We start from the raw sequence: 19050 nt of genomic DNA on the forward strand, positions 1-19050 counted from the left end.
ATATATAAAATTGTCTAATCGTAAATCCCGTGTCGCTGATTGGTCATGCCAGCCCCCCCCCCGCGACCAATCAGCAACAGGCGCAGTCGGACTGCGAATTGGCATGGGATATGAACCACAGACACCGCCGCACACAGAAGCCTCTATATACACCCCAGCTCCCCCATCTTTTCATACTCTGTAGCACTTTCTCCCTCCCCTCGCTGGCCCTGCAGGCTGGAAGACGCGGCTGCTTCCTATTTCCTCCTCGGCATGTCCCGCCCACCTCTCTACTCAGCTGCCTCCGGATTGGATGTGGGTGTTGCTGAGGGAGTGGTGCGGGCAGGCCCCTTAGATACCCGACTGCGGCCTTCGCAACGTGACACAGACTGTCACAGAACCTGTGTTAGGCCTCCTTCACACGTCTGTGAAAATCATGCATGTATTGCCCTCCGTATGCTGTGTTTATGGCACACGTGTGTTCTCCGTGTGTTATCAATGATAAAACACGGAGAACGGGAACTTTCTGCTCACCTATCCCTGGCTTCGCTGTCCGTGGTGCTGATCTTCGGTCTCCGGTCCTGCCGACTCCCCGCTGCTGCTGCTCCTGCTTCCGGCCCGCAGTGCAGTGAATATGCAATGAGCATAATGAGCGGGGGTCGGAAGCAAGTGACAGCAACGGCAGAGACAGCAGTGCTGGAGAAGGAGAGTACAGAAATTCTTTTTATTTCACAGGCACGTGTGTTTTCTCTGGTGCGTGTCACACGGAACACCTCCGTGTGGTCTGTGTGACACCCGTGATGCCGGAGAAAAACGGACATGTCTACGTGTGGAGCACACGGCCACACGGTCCATGGCAAAACACGCACGTGAGCGCAGACCCATTTATTTTAATGGGTCTACGTGTGCCCGTGTCTCCGGCACGTGAGGAAACAGACCAACCACGCACCGGAGACACGGACATGTGAAGGAGGCCTTAGAGAGCAAATGGAGAGGGGAGGGGAAATGAACTACATACATATTCTAGAATACGCGATGCGCTACAATCGGGCCACCATCTAGTTCCAAATAACCATGATGAGGAAGGTCAATTGCATGGAGAACGTTTCATTGAAAAACAAAAGACTTTTAAAGACATTTAGTTTAATTTGTAATATTTAGAAAAGGTATGGACCACAGATAGTCGAGGCTATCTGCTTGATGAAGACACTAGCCCCTTTGGCTCAGGTGACAGATTTTTATGGAGAAGATAATTCTAAACCTTCTAGGCCTTCTTGCCACAGGTAGGACCACAAGTAGTGGACAAAAAGGTTTTGCTTTCTTCTGCAGGAATATGATTTTTTTCAGATAACTGAGGATAATGCAACGTACCTCCAAGACATGGAATACTTCCTTACTAATTCATGGGCTTTGACAAAAAGAAGGGTAGAATAATTTCTTATAACATTTGGAAATTAGATATTACCTTAGAAAGAAATAAAGAAGGGTTCAGATAGAAAACTATTCGGTCATCCAATACATTGAACTAGGTTTCTTTGTTGAAAAGGGTCTGTGGTTCACATAGCTCTTCACATCTTTTAGGATAATTTAAAAGGAACCAATCACCAGGATTTTCCTATATAACCTAAAGCCAGTGCTATACTGGTGCTATCAGGCTGATTCTATACCTACCTGTAGTGGTCAGCTCGGATGTTTAGGTTATGAAATCCAAGAAAGTTTATAAAATTGGCAGCTAAAATTGTCTTGAGTGACAGCAGCTGAGGAGCAGATAATATCTGGGGGGGGGGGGAATTCATAGTTATCCCCTCCCCCTGTTAGAATTAGCAAAAGCATTATACCATCGATTTACCTTTTCACTAGCAGGACCTTTGGGAGGTCATACCCATGTGACCAGAAGGGGCGGGGCCTCAGCCAACAGAAAATGTTGCTTCCTGGTATCAGCTTTGTTGGCTGAGGCCACGCCCCTTCTGGTCTCATGGGTATGACCTCAGCACAGGTTCTGCAAGTCAAAAGTTAAATCGATTGTATAATACTTAGAATAAGGATAACAGGGGAAGGGATAAGTATGTATACCCCCCAGCTATTATCTGATCGTCAGCTGCTGTCACTCAAGAAGCTGGTGATTTTATAAACTTTACTTTCTCGGATTTCAAAACCTAAAAACATCCAAGCTGACCACTACAGGTATGTATAGAATCAGCCTGATAGTGCCAGTATAGCCCTGGCTTTAGGTTACAGTGCCTACAAGTAGTATTCAACCCCCTGCAGATTTAGCAGGTTTGATAAGATGCAAATAAGTTAGCGCCTGCAAACTTCAAACAAGAGCAGGATTTATTAACAGATGCAGAAATCTTACAAACCAACAAGTTATGTTGCTCAGTTAAATTTTAATAAATTTTAAACATAAAAGTGTGGGTCAATTATTATTCAACCCCTAGGTTTAATATTTTGTGGAATAACCCTTGTTTGCAATTACAGCTAATAATCGTCTTTTATAAGACCTGATCAGGCTGGCACAGGTCTCTGGAGTTATCTTGGCCCACTCCTCCATGCAGATCTTCTCCAAGTTATCTAGGTTCTTTGGGTGTCTCATGTGGACTTTAATCTTGAGCTCCTTCCACAAGTTTTCAATTGGGTTAAGGTCAGGAGACTGACTAGGCCACTGCAACACCTTGATTTTTTCCCTCTTGAACCAGGCCTTGGTTTTCTTGGCTGTGTGCTTTGGGTCGTTGTCTTGTTGGAAGATGAAATGACGCCCCATCTTAAGATCCTTGATGGAGGAGCGGAGGTTCTTGGCCAAAATCTCCAGGTAGGCCGTGCTATCCATCTTCCCATGGATGCGGACCAGATGGCCAGGCCCCTTGGCTGAGAAACAGCCCCACAGCATGATGCTGCCACCACCATGCTTGACTGTAGGGATGGTATTCTTGGGGTCGTATGCAGTGCCATCCAAACGTCACGTGAGTGGTTGGCACCAAAGATCTCGATCTTGGTCTCATCAGACCAGGGAACCTTGAACCAGTTTGTCTCAGAGTCCTCCAAGTGATCATAAACTGTAGACGAGCCTTGACATGATGCTTTGAAAGTAAAGGTACCTTACGGGCTCGTCTGGAACGGAGACCATTGCGGTGGAGTACGTTACTTATGGTATTGACTGAAACCAATGTCCCCACTGCCATGAGATCTTCCCGGAGCTCCTTCCTTGTCCTTGGGTTAGCCTTGACTCTTCGGACAAGCCTGGCCTCGGCACGGGTGGAAACTTTCAAAGGCTGTCCAGGCCGTGGAAGGCTAACAGTAGTTGCATAAGCCTTCCACTTCCGGATGATGCTCCCAACAGTGGAGACAGGTAGGCCCAACTCCTTGGAAAGGGTTTTGTACCCCTTGCCAGCCTTGTGACCCTCCACGATCTTGTCTCTGATGGCCTTGGAATGCTCCTTTGTCTTTCCCATGTTGACCAAGTATGAGTGCTGTTCACAAGTTTGGGGAGGGTCTTAATTAGTCAGAAAAGGCTGGAAAAAGAGATAATTAATCCAAACATGTGAAGCTCATTGTTCTTTGTGCCTGAAATACTTCTTAATACTTTAGGGGAACCAAACAGAATTCTGGTGGTTTGAGAGGTTGAATAATAAATGACCCTCTGAATAAACTTTTCACCATTAAAAAAAAAAAAAGAAATCACATTCTTTTTTGCTGCAGTGCATTTCACACTTCCAGGCTGATCTACAGTCCAAATGTCACAATGCCAAGTTAATGCCGAATGTGTAAACCTGCTAAATCTGCAGGGGGTTGAATACTACTTGTAGGCACTGTATATACAAAAATCCTGGTGATTGGTTCCCTTTAAGTCCATCAGGGGTAAAGGCTGAATTGGAGATAGCTTTAGGACAATATTCAAATCCCATGAAAGAAATAAATCGAGGGGCTGCTGTAATGAACCTTCTTATCCAGATCTTGATCACAGTTAAGAACGTAGAGCTGACATCTGGACTTATCCAGTCTGTTTTGTAGAAAATCCAGGAATTTGGTGACATCCAGGTGAAATTCCTTTTGATTCTACTCACTATCCCAAGATATTGAAGTCTTTTATACTTTGTAATGAACAACATTTGTAACTTTACTATTCTTCTGTAGAGTAAGGATGACTTGATCTGAAAGAGTTCTGTTTTTTTAAGATTGATCTTTCAGAAGGCAGGCTGCAGGGCAAAATATGAGTGACCAATCGGACCTTGTTGAAGCAGATTCTTGGTGATTGGAAGTAGATGAGGTTCTTCCAACTTCACAATTAAAACCAACTCATCTTTGGTCAAACAGGGGCTGCGTATCATCCTGACCCATTCTGTTCTGATATTGATAGTTAGACTGCACTCTCCAGATTTACTTCTTTCCGGTTTAGGAAGTTTGTTTGAACATTGGATGACCATTTCTGGTATAGCTGAAAAGCAGAGACTATGATACAGTCATATGAAAACGTTTGGGCACCCCTATTAATGGTAACCTTTTTTCTTTATAACAATTTGGGTTTTTGCAACAGCTATTTCAGTTTCATATATCTAATAACTGATGGACTGAGTAATATTTCTGGATTGAAATGAGGTTTATTGTACTAACAGAAAATGTGCAATCCGCATTTAAACAAAATGTGACCGGTGCAAAAGTATGGGCACCCTTATCAATTTCTTGATTTGAACACTCCTAACTACTTTTTACTGACTTACTAAACCACTAAATTGGTTTTGTAACCTCATTGAGCTTTGAACTTCATAGGCAGGTGTATCCAATCATGAGAAAAGGTATTTAAGGTGGCCACTTGCAAGTTGTTCCCCTATTTGAATCTCCTATGAAGAGTGGCATCATGGGCTCCTCAAAACAACTCTCAAATGATCTGAAAACAAAGATTATTCAACATAGTTGTTCAGGGGAAGGATACAAAATGTTGTCTCAGAGATTTAAACTGTCAGTTTCCACTGTGAGGAACATAGTAAGGAAATGGAAGAACACAGGTACAGTTCTTGTTAAAAAGTGATGAGTCAGCTCAGCACAAATCCAATAAAATATAAAAAAAAAATTACTTTATTGATATTTCCTTAAAATAGTCATTCCTGGAAAAACATCACACAAATGGTGTCAATGTGCATCGGTCAACAATACAGCACACTTTGCACAAGGAGAAACTGTATGGGAGAGTGATGCGAAAGAAGCCGTTTCTGCAAGCACGCCACAAAGAGAGTCGCCTGAGGTATGCAAAAGCACATTTGGACAAGCCAGTTACATTTTGGAAGAAGGTCCTGTGGACTGATGAATCAAAGATTGAGTTGTTTGGTCATACAAAAAGGCGTGATGCATGGAGGCAAAAACCACGGCATTCCAAGAAAAGCACTTGCTACCCACAGTAAAATTTGGTGGAGGTTCCATCATGCTTTGGGGCTGTGTGGCCAATGCCGGCACCGGGAATCTTGTTAAAGTTGAGGGTCGCATGGATTCAACTCAGTATCTGCAGATTCTTGACAATAATGTGCAAGAATCAGTGACGAAGTTGAAGTTACGCAGGGGATGGATATTTCAGCAAGACAATGATCCAAAACACCGCTCCAAATCTACTCAGGCATTCATGCAGAGGAACAATTACAATGTTCTGGAATGGCCATCCCAGTCCCCAGACCTGAATATCATTGAACATCTGTGGGATGATTTGAAGCGTGCTGTCCATGCTCGGCGACCATCACACTTAACTGAACTGGAATTGTTTTGTAAGCAGGAATGGTCAAATATACCTTCATCCAGGAACTCATTAAAAGCTACAGGAAGCGACTAGAGGCTGTGATTTTTTCAAAAGGAGGATCTACAAAATATTAATGTCACTTTTATGTTGAGGTGCCCATACTTTTGCACCGGTTAAATTTTGTTTAAATGCGGATTGCACATTTTCTGTTAGTACAATAAACCTCATTTCAATCTAGAAATATTACTCAGGCCATCAGTTATTAGATATATGAAACTGAAATAGCTGTTGCAAAAACCCAATTTGTTATAAAGAAAAAAGGTTAACATTAACAGGGGCGCCCAAACTTTTTCATATGACTATGTCCGGGAGAACATGGTGGCCGATAGGATTCGTAGCTTGTCTGTATCTTCCAGCGTTCGGACGTTGATAGGAACATCTAGGGAAAACCTTGTCAGTGCAATTTTTGTCCTGAAGAAGGGGGCTGTGACCTCAGAAACGCATTGACCTGTATATAGCGTTCTTAATAAAGACTTGGATGTATTAATTTCCGTCTCTGGAGTGGTAACAATAAAAACCGGTTTTCCCTTGATGTTCCTATCTGCCTGATTCTCCGATGCTGCAGCTATCTCCACTATTAGATGTTCTTCCAGGTGTTGTGACCTTTCACCATACCTACAGGTGAGAACATTCCTTCACATCCTCTCCTCTCATATACCGGATAAGACCCTATTGCGCCTCTTCGTCCACAGGTTCTCTGTTGTACAGTGTTCTGACGTTGGAAGATTGATTGATTGGAGAGCTGTAATTCCTGAAAAGAGTTTTGGTGTCGAAGAGACCATGGCTTCACATGACCTTATGTTGGCATCTGCTGGATTGGGGAAATAAGTATGGCAATGGCTTCAGGCACAACTAAAATAGTGAAATCAATGTTTTGTTCATAGAAACCATTCAGCATGCAGCAGCTGCAAATGTGATTGGAAAAAAAATGGTGGTGTAGATATCCTACTGACCAGAGCCGGCTCCAGGTTTTTGTGGGCCCCGGGCGGAAGAATCCCAGTGGGCCACATCCACACGCAGACACATACATATAAACAGACAAATCTACACACATACATACACACTGCCCTGCTGGATACACACATACATACACACTGCCCTGCTGGATACACACATACATACACACTGCCCTGCTGGATACACACATACATACACACTGCCCTGCTGGATACACACATACATACACACTGCCCTGCTGGATACACATACATACACTGCTCTGCTGGATACACATACATACACTGCTCTGCTGTATACATACATACACTGCTCTGCTGTATACATACATACAGACAGACCCACACACATGGCTTTTAGGGGCTCACACACTAGTGATGTGTCGGTCGCGAACGATCCGACACAAAGATCCGGCTCCCTGCAGTGAACGACAGGAGTCGGATCACCAGTGTGAGCCACTAAAATCACTAAACTGCTCTTTTCGCCGTCAAAACCCCGCCCACCCGCGGCTAAACTCCGCCTACTCAGCAATCTAATTGGGCACTTGCAAGTGGGTGGGGCTTAGCCGTGGGTGGGCGGGGCTTTTTCGGCGTTACTATAATCTTAAATATGTGTTCACCTGGGGTGAACACATTTAATAAGAAGCCGAGAACGAGCTGAAAGATCCGGCTCTTTTTGGTGAACGGAGCCATGGGAACCAGATCACCAAAAAGAGCCGGACTGCCCATCACTACCACACACGCGGCTTTGAAGGGGGGGGGGGTGGTGTCATGGTGCCAGGGCATACATCTGTGGTGGGGGGGGGCGATGGGTTGAAGCCCATACAACTCACCGGGGCCCATAAAATCGGGGGTCAGGGAGGGCACATACAGATCAAGGGGGAGGGGGGTGGGGGAGGCGTGAAGCACATACCGCTCGGTCATGGAGATGGGGCCCACACAGCGCCAGAGAGAAGCGCTGTGCTGGGGGTCGCTTGATGGTACTGTGCTTCCATCTGTGGGACTGAGTAGGATGCCAGGCGGTAGCTCCGCCCGCATATGAAATTTAAACCAGGACGACGCAGCGAACGCTGTGGTCTGCGCGTCTTAACGGGACGGCAGCCACAGTTTCCTGACGAGGACTGCGGTCCCCAGAACTCGGCCCGGGGGCAGCAGAACTGACGAGGCAGAGTGGGCCCCACTAACTCTCCAGGGCCCCGCCATTTGCCTGGCTAAGCCGGGTGCTGCCGCCAGCCCTGCTACTGACAAACTATGTAGCACTTGCAAAGACCAGTCCAGCAATACCTTTACCTAGACAGTTTGTTCTTTGGTTACAGAAATTATTTTTTAATCAATATGAAAATGAAGCTAAAGTTCTTGTGTCAGTGTAAACACGTCCCGAGCTTTTGTCACTCCATCTTTACTCCCTGCACAGCGCTGCTCTGTCCTGATTGAAAACAGTATAGCAAGGATTAAAATATAACTTAATATCAGCTGTCTAAAACCAACAGAGCATAATAGAATAAAGTGCAGTGCATAAATAATAAAGGATAGATCTCACCCGATTCTTCTCCCGAGTAGATCAGACACCGCCGGATAAACTAAAGGTGGAAGGTCTAAGTAAAGTATGAATGGGCTTGAGAGCTATATGTACATATTTATAGTTTTTGGGTTTTTTTTGGTGGGAGCAGGGAGTTTAGGCAGTGATGAATTTTGCAGATTCCCTTTAAAAGGAACCTGTCAAGTGCAATATGCACACAGAACCACGAGCAGTTGTGGCTGCATATCGCAAATCCCAGCCCGATAGTCCCTGTATATGCTAGAATAGATAGAGATCTTTAGAAAAAGTATTCCTAAAGATCTTATCGTATGCTAATGAGCGAGGGGACTATTCCCCTGGGCATTAGTTCCAGATCTAGATCATCCTGTGATGCTGCACTTTCATTAGCATATTAGTACACCCCTGTGGGTGTGCTAACATGATAATGGAGCTGACTGACCAGGGGAACTAACGCCCCCACGCTCATTAGCATAAGATTAAAGATCTTTAGAGATACTTTTTCTAAAGATCCCTTTATGTTAGTGTATACAGGGACAGTTAAGCTGGGTTCACACATAGCGACAACGACATCGCTGTTACGTCACCATTTTCTGTGACGTAACAGCGACCTTGTAAGTCGCTGTTATGATCCCTGCTTAGCTGTCAAACACAGCGACGCAGCAGCGATCATAACGTCGCTACATGTGCAGAGAGCAGGGAGCCGCGCACACTGCTTAGCGCTGGCTCCTTGCTCTCCTAGCTACAGTACACATAGGGTTAATTACCCGATGTGTACTGCAGCTACATGTGCACAGAGCAGGAGCCGGCACTAGCAGCAAGAGCGGCGGAGGCTGGTAACGAAGGTAAATATCGGGTAACCAGGGAAAGGTCTTCCCTTGGTTACCCGAGGTTTACAGTGGTTACAGCTTTCCGCAGCTGCCAGATGCCGGCTCCTGCTCGCTTCATTTCGTTGCTCTCTCGCTGTCACACACAGCAATGTGCGCTTCACAGCGGGAGAGCGACGACGAAAAAAAATGAAGCAGGACATTCAGCAACGACCTCACAGCAGGGGCCAGCTCGTTGCTGGATGTCACACACAGCGACAGCGACGGGACGTCGCTGCAACGTCACAGAAAATGGTGACGTAGCAGCGACGTCGTTGTCGTCGTCGCTGTGTGTGACACCACCCTTAGGCAGGGATTAGCAATATGCACCAAGAACTGCTCTGGGTGCATATTGCACCTGACAGGTTCCCTTTAAGCACTGTTTTCAGTGATGCGGTATCTGGCTTTTGTATTTGGGATGAGATATGGATATGTAATCATGACCTAATAATGTTCATAGGTCAGGCGCTCAGCTGTTTGAGAAATCAATGAACATCAGATATGCTGGAGCCATCAGGAGTTGGACATCTGACCAGTCGTCACATTGTAGCATATAGCCACCATCAATGATTGACAGCCACGTGCGCATGAAATAAAAGGCAAGATACTTGGTTATTTTTAGCACTTTTTTTTATTGAAACTTTTCCATCATCAGCAAGTTCATTTTCTTGACTCCTATTCAAAGCAGCAGAGCTCAACATGGGGATACAAGACACAGCACATCAGACGTCCACAAGCCTCATGAAGGTTTTCTGTGTAGTCTTCACAAAGTGCATGACCCTAATGTGTCACATCTAATGCAGTGAACGGAGCCCTTTCATCATCACTAAATAACATGTCCTTTCAGCATCCGGCTCCTGCAAGATGCTGGAAATAAAAGCTACAAAAAGAGAAAAAGAAGTCAAGAGATACAAAAATGCATACAAAAAGAAGAGAGGGCACTAAAGGTCGTGGTGACATCCATCACAAAGGCTTTAACTTTTGCCAAATATAAAAGATGACAAATTTACATTTTCTTTTTAAAAACTCAAGAAAACGTGGCTAAATGATGTAATCCCCATGTAATGACGGCCACACACCACCCTTATAATGCCCGCATTGATTGCACATATAAATGAAAGCCATTGTTATAACCCTAATGATTCAGCCTCAGTCTGTTTTGGACTGGCCCAATAGTCAGCTTTGTGGTTCTAATTAATTAGATGTGTGATTTTAAAGAAAGGTATATCTGCGTGTGCGACTGACGTGTCCTTTAGGCTACGGTGCCACTTGCGTTTTGCACAGACGAGTACAATCCGATAAAACATCGGCCTGCACTCGCACCAGTGCAAAACTATGGGGCAGTGTATCTGCGATTGATTTCTCATGCCATATCGGCCTGAGAAAAGATTTGCCAGCTAGTCTCAACTCACACCCCCCATACAAGTCTATGGGAGCATGCGAAACATCGCACTGCACTCTGTCATTCAACAGCAGTGCGATGTAAGCAGAGACAGGCTGGGGAGGAGATGGGGAGAATGTGTTCCCTCCCTCTCTTCCGCAGCTGTGATACGATCTCAAGATTGGATCACAGTCGCATGACCCTCGGATGATGCTGGCAGCAGAGGGTCATTAGCATATCGCTTCTGATGCAATCATATCGGAAGCAAGTGGAACCGTACCCTTACACTCATTTTCACTGCTGGGCTGGAATTGAATGGGGGAGGGGAGGGTAGATTCCATGTGGCTAGGATCTAAGAGGACATCCGAGACCCCCCACAAGTCCATGCCGGAGCATAAGAGGTTACTGCGCATGGACTACTCAGAAAGGGAAAATATACTGCGCCTCTCCATTCTCAGGGTCTATTAGCCCACAACTGATCAAAGATAACGGTATAACTGACCTACAGGCCACCACTTTGTGAAATGGTAAAATCCATTTAGGTCTAGGAGATAAGAAAACATGGCAGCTACAGTCACTCTGGTCTTGGCTCTATTAAGCATTGCAGATCAGCTGCACGCAAGTGAATGGAGCGGCAATGGAAACTTCCAAAAATCAGCCATTTTTTCTTTTCTCAAACTAATCAATTCAAAAAATAAAAAAATAATTGGTGAAGTTCAATGGTCTAAGGAAGTTGTGGTTCGGACTGATAAGTTACAAATGTGGAGTTGTCATGAACATCTAGAGCAGGAGTTTAGTGGGACTACAAGTGTCAGAAAGCAGAAGCTTCGCTCCCAATGGATTTATAGGCCAAGATAATAAGTCATGGGAAGTCTAAGAAATGTGAATATGTATGTAGTCATAGTCCAATCTACAAGTTATACCGGCCTAGGCCCCTGGAAGGGGAATCTGTGCTTCCTATATATGTATACAGGGGCGACTATATCATTGGTGCAGCTGCACAAGGGCCCAAGATCAGGGGGCCCAGTTCTACCTCCAAAACAGGTGGAATGGTGCATCGTGATGAGCTCTTAGACTGCAAAGGGCCCATAGACTGTCTTTGCACAGGGGCATCTTCTGTGTGTGTCCGCCAGTGTGTGTGTATAATAAAATTATATATATATATATATATATATATATATATATATATATATATGATATGGAAAGGTTTATAAATGTATTTCTATGTAGTCGGCCACATTCAGACTCCTGTGCCACACTAATGCCAGGCCTGACCAGGGTCCAACCAGTGCCCACACTGGGTTATAGTCTCCCTTGTTCCAGTGATGGTAAGGACATGATTGTGTAGTCTGGTCAGACCGGACGTTCACGAGAAAAGACACTGGTGTTCAGTTTAGGGTTTGTCCCAGCGGAATTTACAATTTTGTAAGCTCTTAATTTGCTCCCAAGTGACAGATTGTTGTCACTTGCTCCTTAGCAAAAAACTAAAAATTGTAAAAAGGAACTCCATTAAAAAAGATAAAATCAGGTGAGACTAAACCCCCATCTTGAGGCAAATACAAAATGTAACCACAGTCATTATAGAAAGAAGGTCAGGGCTGACACATGATAGTTTTGGAAGATGCCCAGCAGAATAGGTGACAGTAAGGAAGGATGTACAGTCTGATAAAGCACAGGCGTGGGATATGTAGAAGTTATAAACGGTGCAGCCTCTCGCCCAGGAACTCCTCCACGCTGTCCGTGTTCCATTTGACGATGCTCAATTCCTCAGAGATGTTCCCGTTGTCATCCAGCAGCTTTAGTATAGGATCGGAGCCACGCACATACTGAAACAGGAGAACAGGAGCTCACATTACACATCTCGGGATAAAGCAATGGCAACATGTCTGCTATATAGGTGGCTCAGTAGTTAGCACTACAGTCCGACAGGCCTGGGGTCAGATCCCACCACCCACCAAGGACTACATCTCTAAAGGAGTTTGCATGGGTTTCCTCCCACACCACAAGGACATACTGATGGGGCTCACGAGTTATATTTCCTAAGATAAACGGTGATAGTACAGAGGGATAGAAGGGTTAATCCATGCTGCCAGTGGAAGGAGAATAACTGAAGGAGTGGAGATAAACATGTAATTTTTATTATATGCGTTTCGGGTCATCCCAACTCCTTCAGGAACACAAATCATGAACATTACGGATTTGTTCCTGAAGGAGTTAGGACGACCCAAAATGCGTATAGTAAAAATTACAGACTTCTTCCGAGCTGCACCAAACCTCTGGAACGCTCTACCCCAAGAAGTTAGGAGAAATCACAACTTACTCAGCTTCAGACGCTCCCTAAAAACGCATCTTTTTAGGGCGGCCTATCACACTCCCTAGCCAAACTAATTTCACCTAATCCCTCTACAACTTCTCAGAACATAACCCCACGTCAAACTCCATGGCACCCAAATGCATCTCAAGGCTCTGGCCTATTGGTCCAGGAAGCCATTATCTATCCCCCATTTCCTTGATATGGATGGATTGTCATTGTAAATAAGCACTTGTACCTTGTCCCTCCCCTCATCTCATTGTAGATTGTAAGCTCTCACGAGCAGGGTGGCCTTTTTTCCCCCCCTTTAAATATTGTATCTTCTATAATTGTTACTGGTTTGTATAGGTTTATGTATATGATTTGTATATGAGCCTCCTGAATTGTAAAGCGCTGCGGAATATGTTGGCGCTATAGAAATAAAGATTATTAATTATTTAAAGATTATTAACGGATCTTCAGTGATTCTCCTTCTACTGGAAGCGCGGATTAACCCTTCTATCCCCTCGTACGATCATTGTTTTACAATTTAGACAGTGTTCATTTTTATCGCCCCAAAACAGTGCAGTTATTGGCAGTCTGGTCTAATTCATACCTTGATTTGCAGGCCCCTGAAAAGCTTGGGCTTGTCACTCCTGACAAAAGCTGAAATATAAAGTCATAAAAAAAAATCCTTTAAAATCAAGGAAATTAATGCAAAGATTCTCATCAGAAGTTAAAACTTAATTCCAGATTTAGGTCCCCGATTCCTCAAAAATTGTTTCGGCCAGAAAACTGAGGAGTAAAGTCACTTTGCAAAAAGTTTTCACGTTCATCGGCCATAGTGAGCGGAGGCGAAACAGGGAGGGGTGCGACTAGGCCAGTGTCACATTGTGGAGAAGCGGCAGTGTTTCTTACTCCAGTCACTAGAGGGGAACTGCGCACAACTGAGAAGATAAACCAAATGCATTAAGTGGTGTGCACCTCTTATTGAATGGCTGGAGATGGATGCGCCAAATTCATTAAGACTGGTGTGCGCAACATAAGTCTTAAAGAATCAAGCCCTTAGAATATTATTAGGGTCAAGTAGCACAGCTATCTACACAAGAATGTACGACAAGAAGCCTGTCTGATGTGAAGAAGCTTGTGATGTAATCAGGTCATAAAAGAAGAGTCTTCTTATATAAAAAGGAGCAGTTTGAATGTTACCAGTCCGGTAGTAAAGTCCGGCTTCCGACAATCACGCCGAGAGATTGACAACTTGTGAACAGCGCTAAAAGTTTAATTTTTAGGGTCTGCCACTTTCATAGGATACAAAATAAATCGCTGATCACTGGTAATTTCAGTGCTTGGACCCTCCCCACCCCAATTCAAATGGGGCTCTGCAGATCTCCATTCGTCGTTGTGGACTGCTGGCCATCTCCTATGGGCGAGGGAGAACTTAAAGGGAATCAGTCAGCAGGTTTTTGCTCCCCCATCTGAGTGCAGCATAATGTAGACACTGAGACCCTGATTCCAGCGATGTGTCACTTACGGAGCTGTTTGCTGTCATTTTGATAAAATCAAGGTTTTCTCTGCTGCAGATCCAGCAGTTCTAGAGCTCATGAATATGCTGGACTACCTACTGCATGACAAGTAGTCCTATAATGATAATCTACTGCAAACACTAGACTAAGCAGCCCAGTAAGTGACAGATTGCTGGAATCAGGAACTCTGCCCCTACATAATGCTGCTCTCAGATTAGATGGCAAAAACCTGGTGGCAGATTCCCTTTTTTACAACTGTTGTAAAAACCCTTCAGTTCGTTCAAAAGTCTTGGCAGCATTTTAACACCTCTACACAAATTCCTTAAATCATAGGGTTTGGGCACACGTTAAGTACATTTTTGCGTAAAAAAAAAAAAAAAAAGTGTCTCTTGGCAGGGAAAAAGTGTTTTCTTAGAATGGGTGAAAACTGCCAAACTAACGGACATGCTGCAGATATAAAACTGCTTCAACATCTGCAAGGAAAACAAAGACAAAAAAAAACAAAAACGCACTTATTCACTTTGGCTAAACAATAAAAAATCTGCATTTTTCACATCAAAAAATGTGATGTGTGAACATACCCCGACTACCAAATACATTTCCAGTTACGTAATGCTGTCCTAATTAGCAGAAGCTGTTTGCACACACACCCACCCGCCCATAGTGCACCCGCACGCCCATAGTGCACCCATACGCCCATAGTGCACCCATACGCCCATAGTGCACCCATAGACCCATAGTGCACCCATAGACCCATAGTGCACTTGCAGACAGATTTGCATATGGCTTGTACGCTAGATTTCTCATGACTAGCACATCAAATCTCTGAAGAAGATTATTAAAAAAAAAAAAATTGGGGGACTGACAAGCGCCTACACAGCCTTACCACTACTACTTCCACATGCAAAAATTTACAATCTTGAACCTCTTCCAGTTTGTGATTCTGTCCACCACAGAATTATTTTGGGTGGATTTCCATGTACCCATATGCTTTAGGAGAATAGTACAGCACAATCTATTTACTCTTCTACCTCTGCTATTGTTCTTACTTCAGTCCTCATTTATTTCTAGATGTCGGGACATTCTGTATTTTACAGTTCCTCTAATTTTATGGTCAATTGTATTTTCTCAGTGACACGGAGATTTCTTACCATCACTCCCCTTTCACTGTTCTTTTTTTGTCTGAAAAACTGTTTTAGCTTTTTTCAACTTTCCATTATGTTCACAATAATCCTCTTGTCTTACATGTCTCTGCAGATCACAGTTTTCCTATTTTGATATCTGTACACCAGATTTTTCTAGATGTTATGAAATGAGGATCGGAGTTTATTTGCAGAAGTTGTGTGTGCGTATATATATATATATATATATATATATATATATATATATATATATATATATATATATATATATATATATATATATATATATATATATATATATTTATATTCGCACACACACAGTTCTGGCCAAAAGTATTGGCACCCCTGCAATTCTGTCAGATAATACTCAGTTTCTTCTTGAAAATGATTGCAATCGCAAATTCTTTGGTATTATTATCTTCATTTAATTTTGCTTGCAATGAAAAAACACAAAAGAGAATGAAACAAAAGTCAAATCATTGATCATTTCACACAAAACTCCAAAAATGGCCCGGACAAAAGTATTGGCACCCTTAGCCTAATACTTGGTTGCACAACCTTTAGCCAAAATAACTGCGAACAACCGCTTCCGGTAACCATCAATGAGTTTCTTACAATGCTCTGCTGGAATTTTAGACCATTCTTCTTTGGCAAACTGCTCCAGGTCCCTGAGATTTGAAGGCTGCCTTCTCCAAACTTCCATTTTGAGATCTCTCCACAGGTGCTCTATGGGATTCAGGTCTGGACTCATTGCTGGCCACTTTAGTAGTCTCCAGTGCTTTCTCTCAAACCATTTTCTAGTGCTTTTTGTAGTGTGTTTTGGGTCATTGTCCTGATGGAAGACAAGACCTCTGAGGGAGACCCAGCTTTCTCACACTGGGCCCTACATTATGCTGCAAAATTTGTTGGTAGTCTTCAGACTTCATAATGCCATGCACACGGTCAAGCAGTCCAGTGCCAGAGGCAGCAAAGCAACCCCAAAACATCAGGGAACCTCCGCCATGTTTGACTGTAGGGACCGTGTTCTTTTCTTTGAATGCCTTTTTTTTTTTCCTGTAAACTCTATGTTGATGGCTTTTAACAAAAAGCTCTACTTTTGTCTCATCTGACCAGAGAACAGTCTTCCAAAATGTTTTAGGCTTTCCAGGTACGTTTTGGCAAACTCCAGCCTGGCTTTTTTAGGTCTCGGGGTAAGAAGAAGTGGAGTCTTTCATGGGTATCCTACCATACAGTCTCTTTTCATTCAGATGCCGACGGATAGTACGGGTTGACACTGTTGTACCCTCGGACTGCAGGGCAGCTTGAACTTGTTTGGAAGTTAGTCGAGGTTCTTTATCCACCATCCGCACAATCTTGCGTTGAAATCTATCAATTTTTCTTTTCCTTCCACATTTCGGGAGGTTAGCCACAGTGCCATGGGCTTTAAACTTCTTAATGACACTGCGCACCGTAGACACAGGAACTTTCAGGTCTTTGGAGATGGACTGGTAGCCTTGAGATTGCTCATGCTTCCTCACAATTTGGATTCTCAAGTCCTCAGACAGTTCTTTGGTCTTCTTTCTTTTCTCCATGCTCAATGTGGTACACACAAGGACACAGGACAGAGGTTGAGTCAACTTTAATCCATGTCAACTGGCTGCAAGTGTGATTTAGTTATTGCCAACACCTGTTGGGTGCCACAGGTAAGTTACAGGTGCTGTTAATTACACAAATTAGAGAAGCATCACATGATTTTTCAAATAGTGCCAATACTTTTGTCCACCCCCTTTTTATGTTTGGTGTGGAATTATATCCAATTTGGCTTTATGCAAATTTTTTTTTTATTGAAGACAAATTAATTGAAGATAATACAGTCATATGAAAAAGTTTGGGCACCCCTATTAATGTTAACCTTTTTTCTTTATAACAATTTGGGTTTTTGCAACAGCCATTTCTGTTTCATATATCTAATAACTGATGGACTGAGTAATATTTCTGGATTTAAATGAAGTTTATTGTACTAACAGAAAATGTGCAATCCGCATTTAAACAAAATTTGACTGGTGCAAAAGTATGGGCACCTCAACATAAAAGTGACATTAATATTTTGTAGATCCTCCTTTTGCAAAAATAACAGCCTCTAGTCGCTTCCTGTAGCTTTTAATGAGTTCCTGGATGAAGGTATATTTGACCATTCCTGTTTACAAAACAATTCCAGTTCAGTTAAGTTTGATGGTCGCCGAGCATGGACAGCACGCTTCAAATCATGCCACAGATGTTCAATGATATTCAGGTCTGGGGACTGGGTTGGCCATTCCAGAACATTGTAATTGTTCCTCTGCATGAATGCCTGAGTAGATTTGGAGCGGTGTTTTGGATCATTGTCTTGCTGAAATATCCATCCCCTGCGTAACTTCAAACTTCGTCACTGATTCTTGCACATTATTGTCAAGAATCTGCTGATACTGAGGTGAATCCATGCGATCCTCAACTTTAACAAGATTCCCGGTGCCGGCATTGGCCACACAGCCCCAAAGCATGATGGAACCTCCACCAAATTTTACTGTGGGTAGCAAGTGCTTTTCTTGGAATGCCGTGTTTTTTTGCCTCCATGCATAATGCCTTTATGTATGACCAAACAACTCAATCTTTGTTTCATCAGTCCACAGGACCTTCTTCCAAAATGTAACTGGCTTGTCCAAATGTGCTTTTGCATACCTCAGGCGACTGTTTGTGGCGTGCTTGCAGAAATGGTTTCTTTCGCATCACTCTCCCATACCGCTTCTCCTTGTGCAGAGTGCGCTGTATTGTTGACCGATGCACATTGACACAATTTGTGAGATGTTTTTCCAGGAATGACTATTTTAAGGAAATATCAATAAAGTAATTTTTTTTATATTTTATTGGATTTGTGCTGAGCCGACTCATCACTTTTTAACAAGAACTGTACCTGTGTTCTTCCATTTCCTTACTATGTTCCTCACAGTGGAAACTGACAGTTTAAATCTGAGACAACTTTTTGTATCCTTCCCCTGAACAACTATGTTGAATAATCTTTGTTTTCAGATCATTTGAGAGTTGTTTTGAGGAGCCCATGATGCCACTCTTCATAGGAGATTCAAATAGGAGAACAACTTGCAAGTGGCCACCTTAAATACCTTTTCTCATGATTGGATACACCTGCCTATGAAGTTCAAAGCTCAATGAGGTTACAAAACCAATTTAGTGCTTTAGTAAGTCAGTAAAAAGTAGTTAGGAGTGTTCAAATCAAGAAATTGATAAGGGTGCCCATACTTTTGCACCGGTCAAATTTTGTTTAAATGCAGATTGCACATTTTCTGTTAGTACAATAAACCTCATTTCAATCCAGAAATATTACTCAGTCCATCAGTTATTAGATATATGAAGCTGAAATAGTTGTTGCAAAAACACAAAAATTGTTATAAAGAAAAGAAGGGAATTTTGTTTTCTTACCGTAAATTCCTTTTCTTCTAGCTCCAATTGGGAGACCCAGACAATTGGGTGTATAGCTATTGCCTCCGGAGGCCACACAAAGTATTACACTTAAAAGTGTAAGGCCCCTCCCCTTCTGGCTATACACCCCCAGTGGGATCA

At 43.3% G+C, this 19050-nt stretch overlaps 1 protein-coding gene across 1 annotated transcript in view; it reads right to left on the reverse strand.

The window, feature by feature from the left end:
* Positions 1–9729: 9729 nt before the first annotated feature.
* The window catches only part of SELENOF (selenoprotein F), a 38171-nt gene continuing 28850 nt past the window's right edge, over positions 9730–19050 (reverse strand). The window contains exons 4-5 of the mRNA XM_075322301.1: positions 13405–13454; positions 9730–12324 (exon numbers count right to left, since the gene is read on the reverse strand). Coding sequence (XP_075178416.1) covers positions 12193–12324; positions 13405–13454 — 182 coding nt within the window. The 3' untranslated portion in view covers positions 9730–12192. The remainder of the gene's footprint in view (positions 12325–13404; positions 13455–19050) is intronic.

Source organism: Anomaloglossus baeobatrachus, chromosome 8 (genome assembly GCF_048569485.1).
Source record: "Anomaloglossus baeobatrachus isolate aAnoBae1 chromosome 8, aAnoBae1.hap1, whole genome shotgun sequence".
Lineage (NCBI taxonomy): Eukaryota > Metazoa > Chordata > Amphibia > Anura > Aromobatidae > Anomaloglossus > Anomaloglossus baeobatrachus.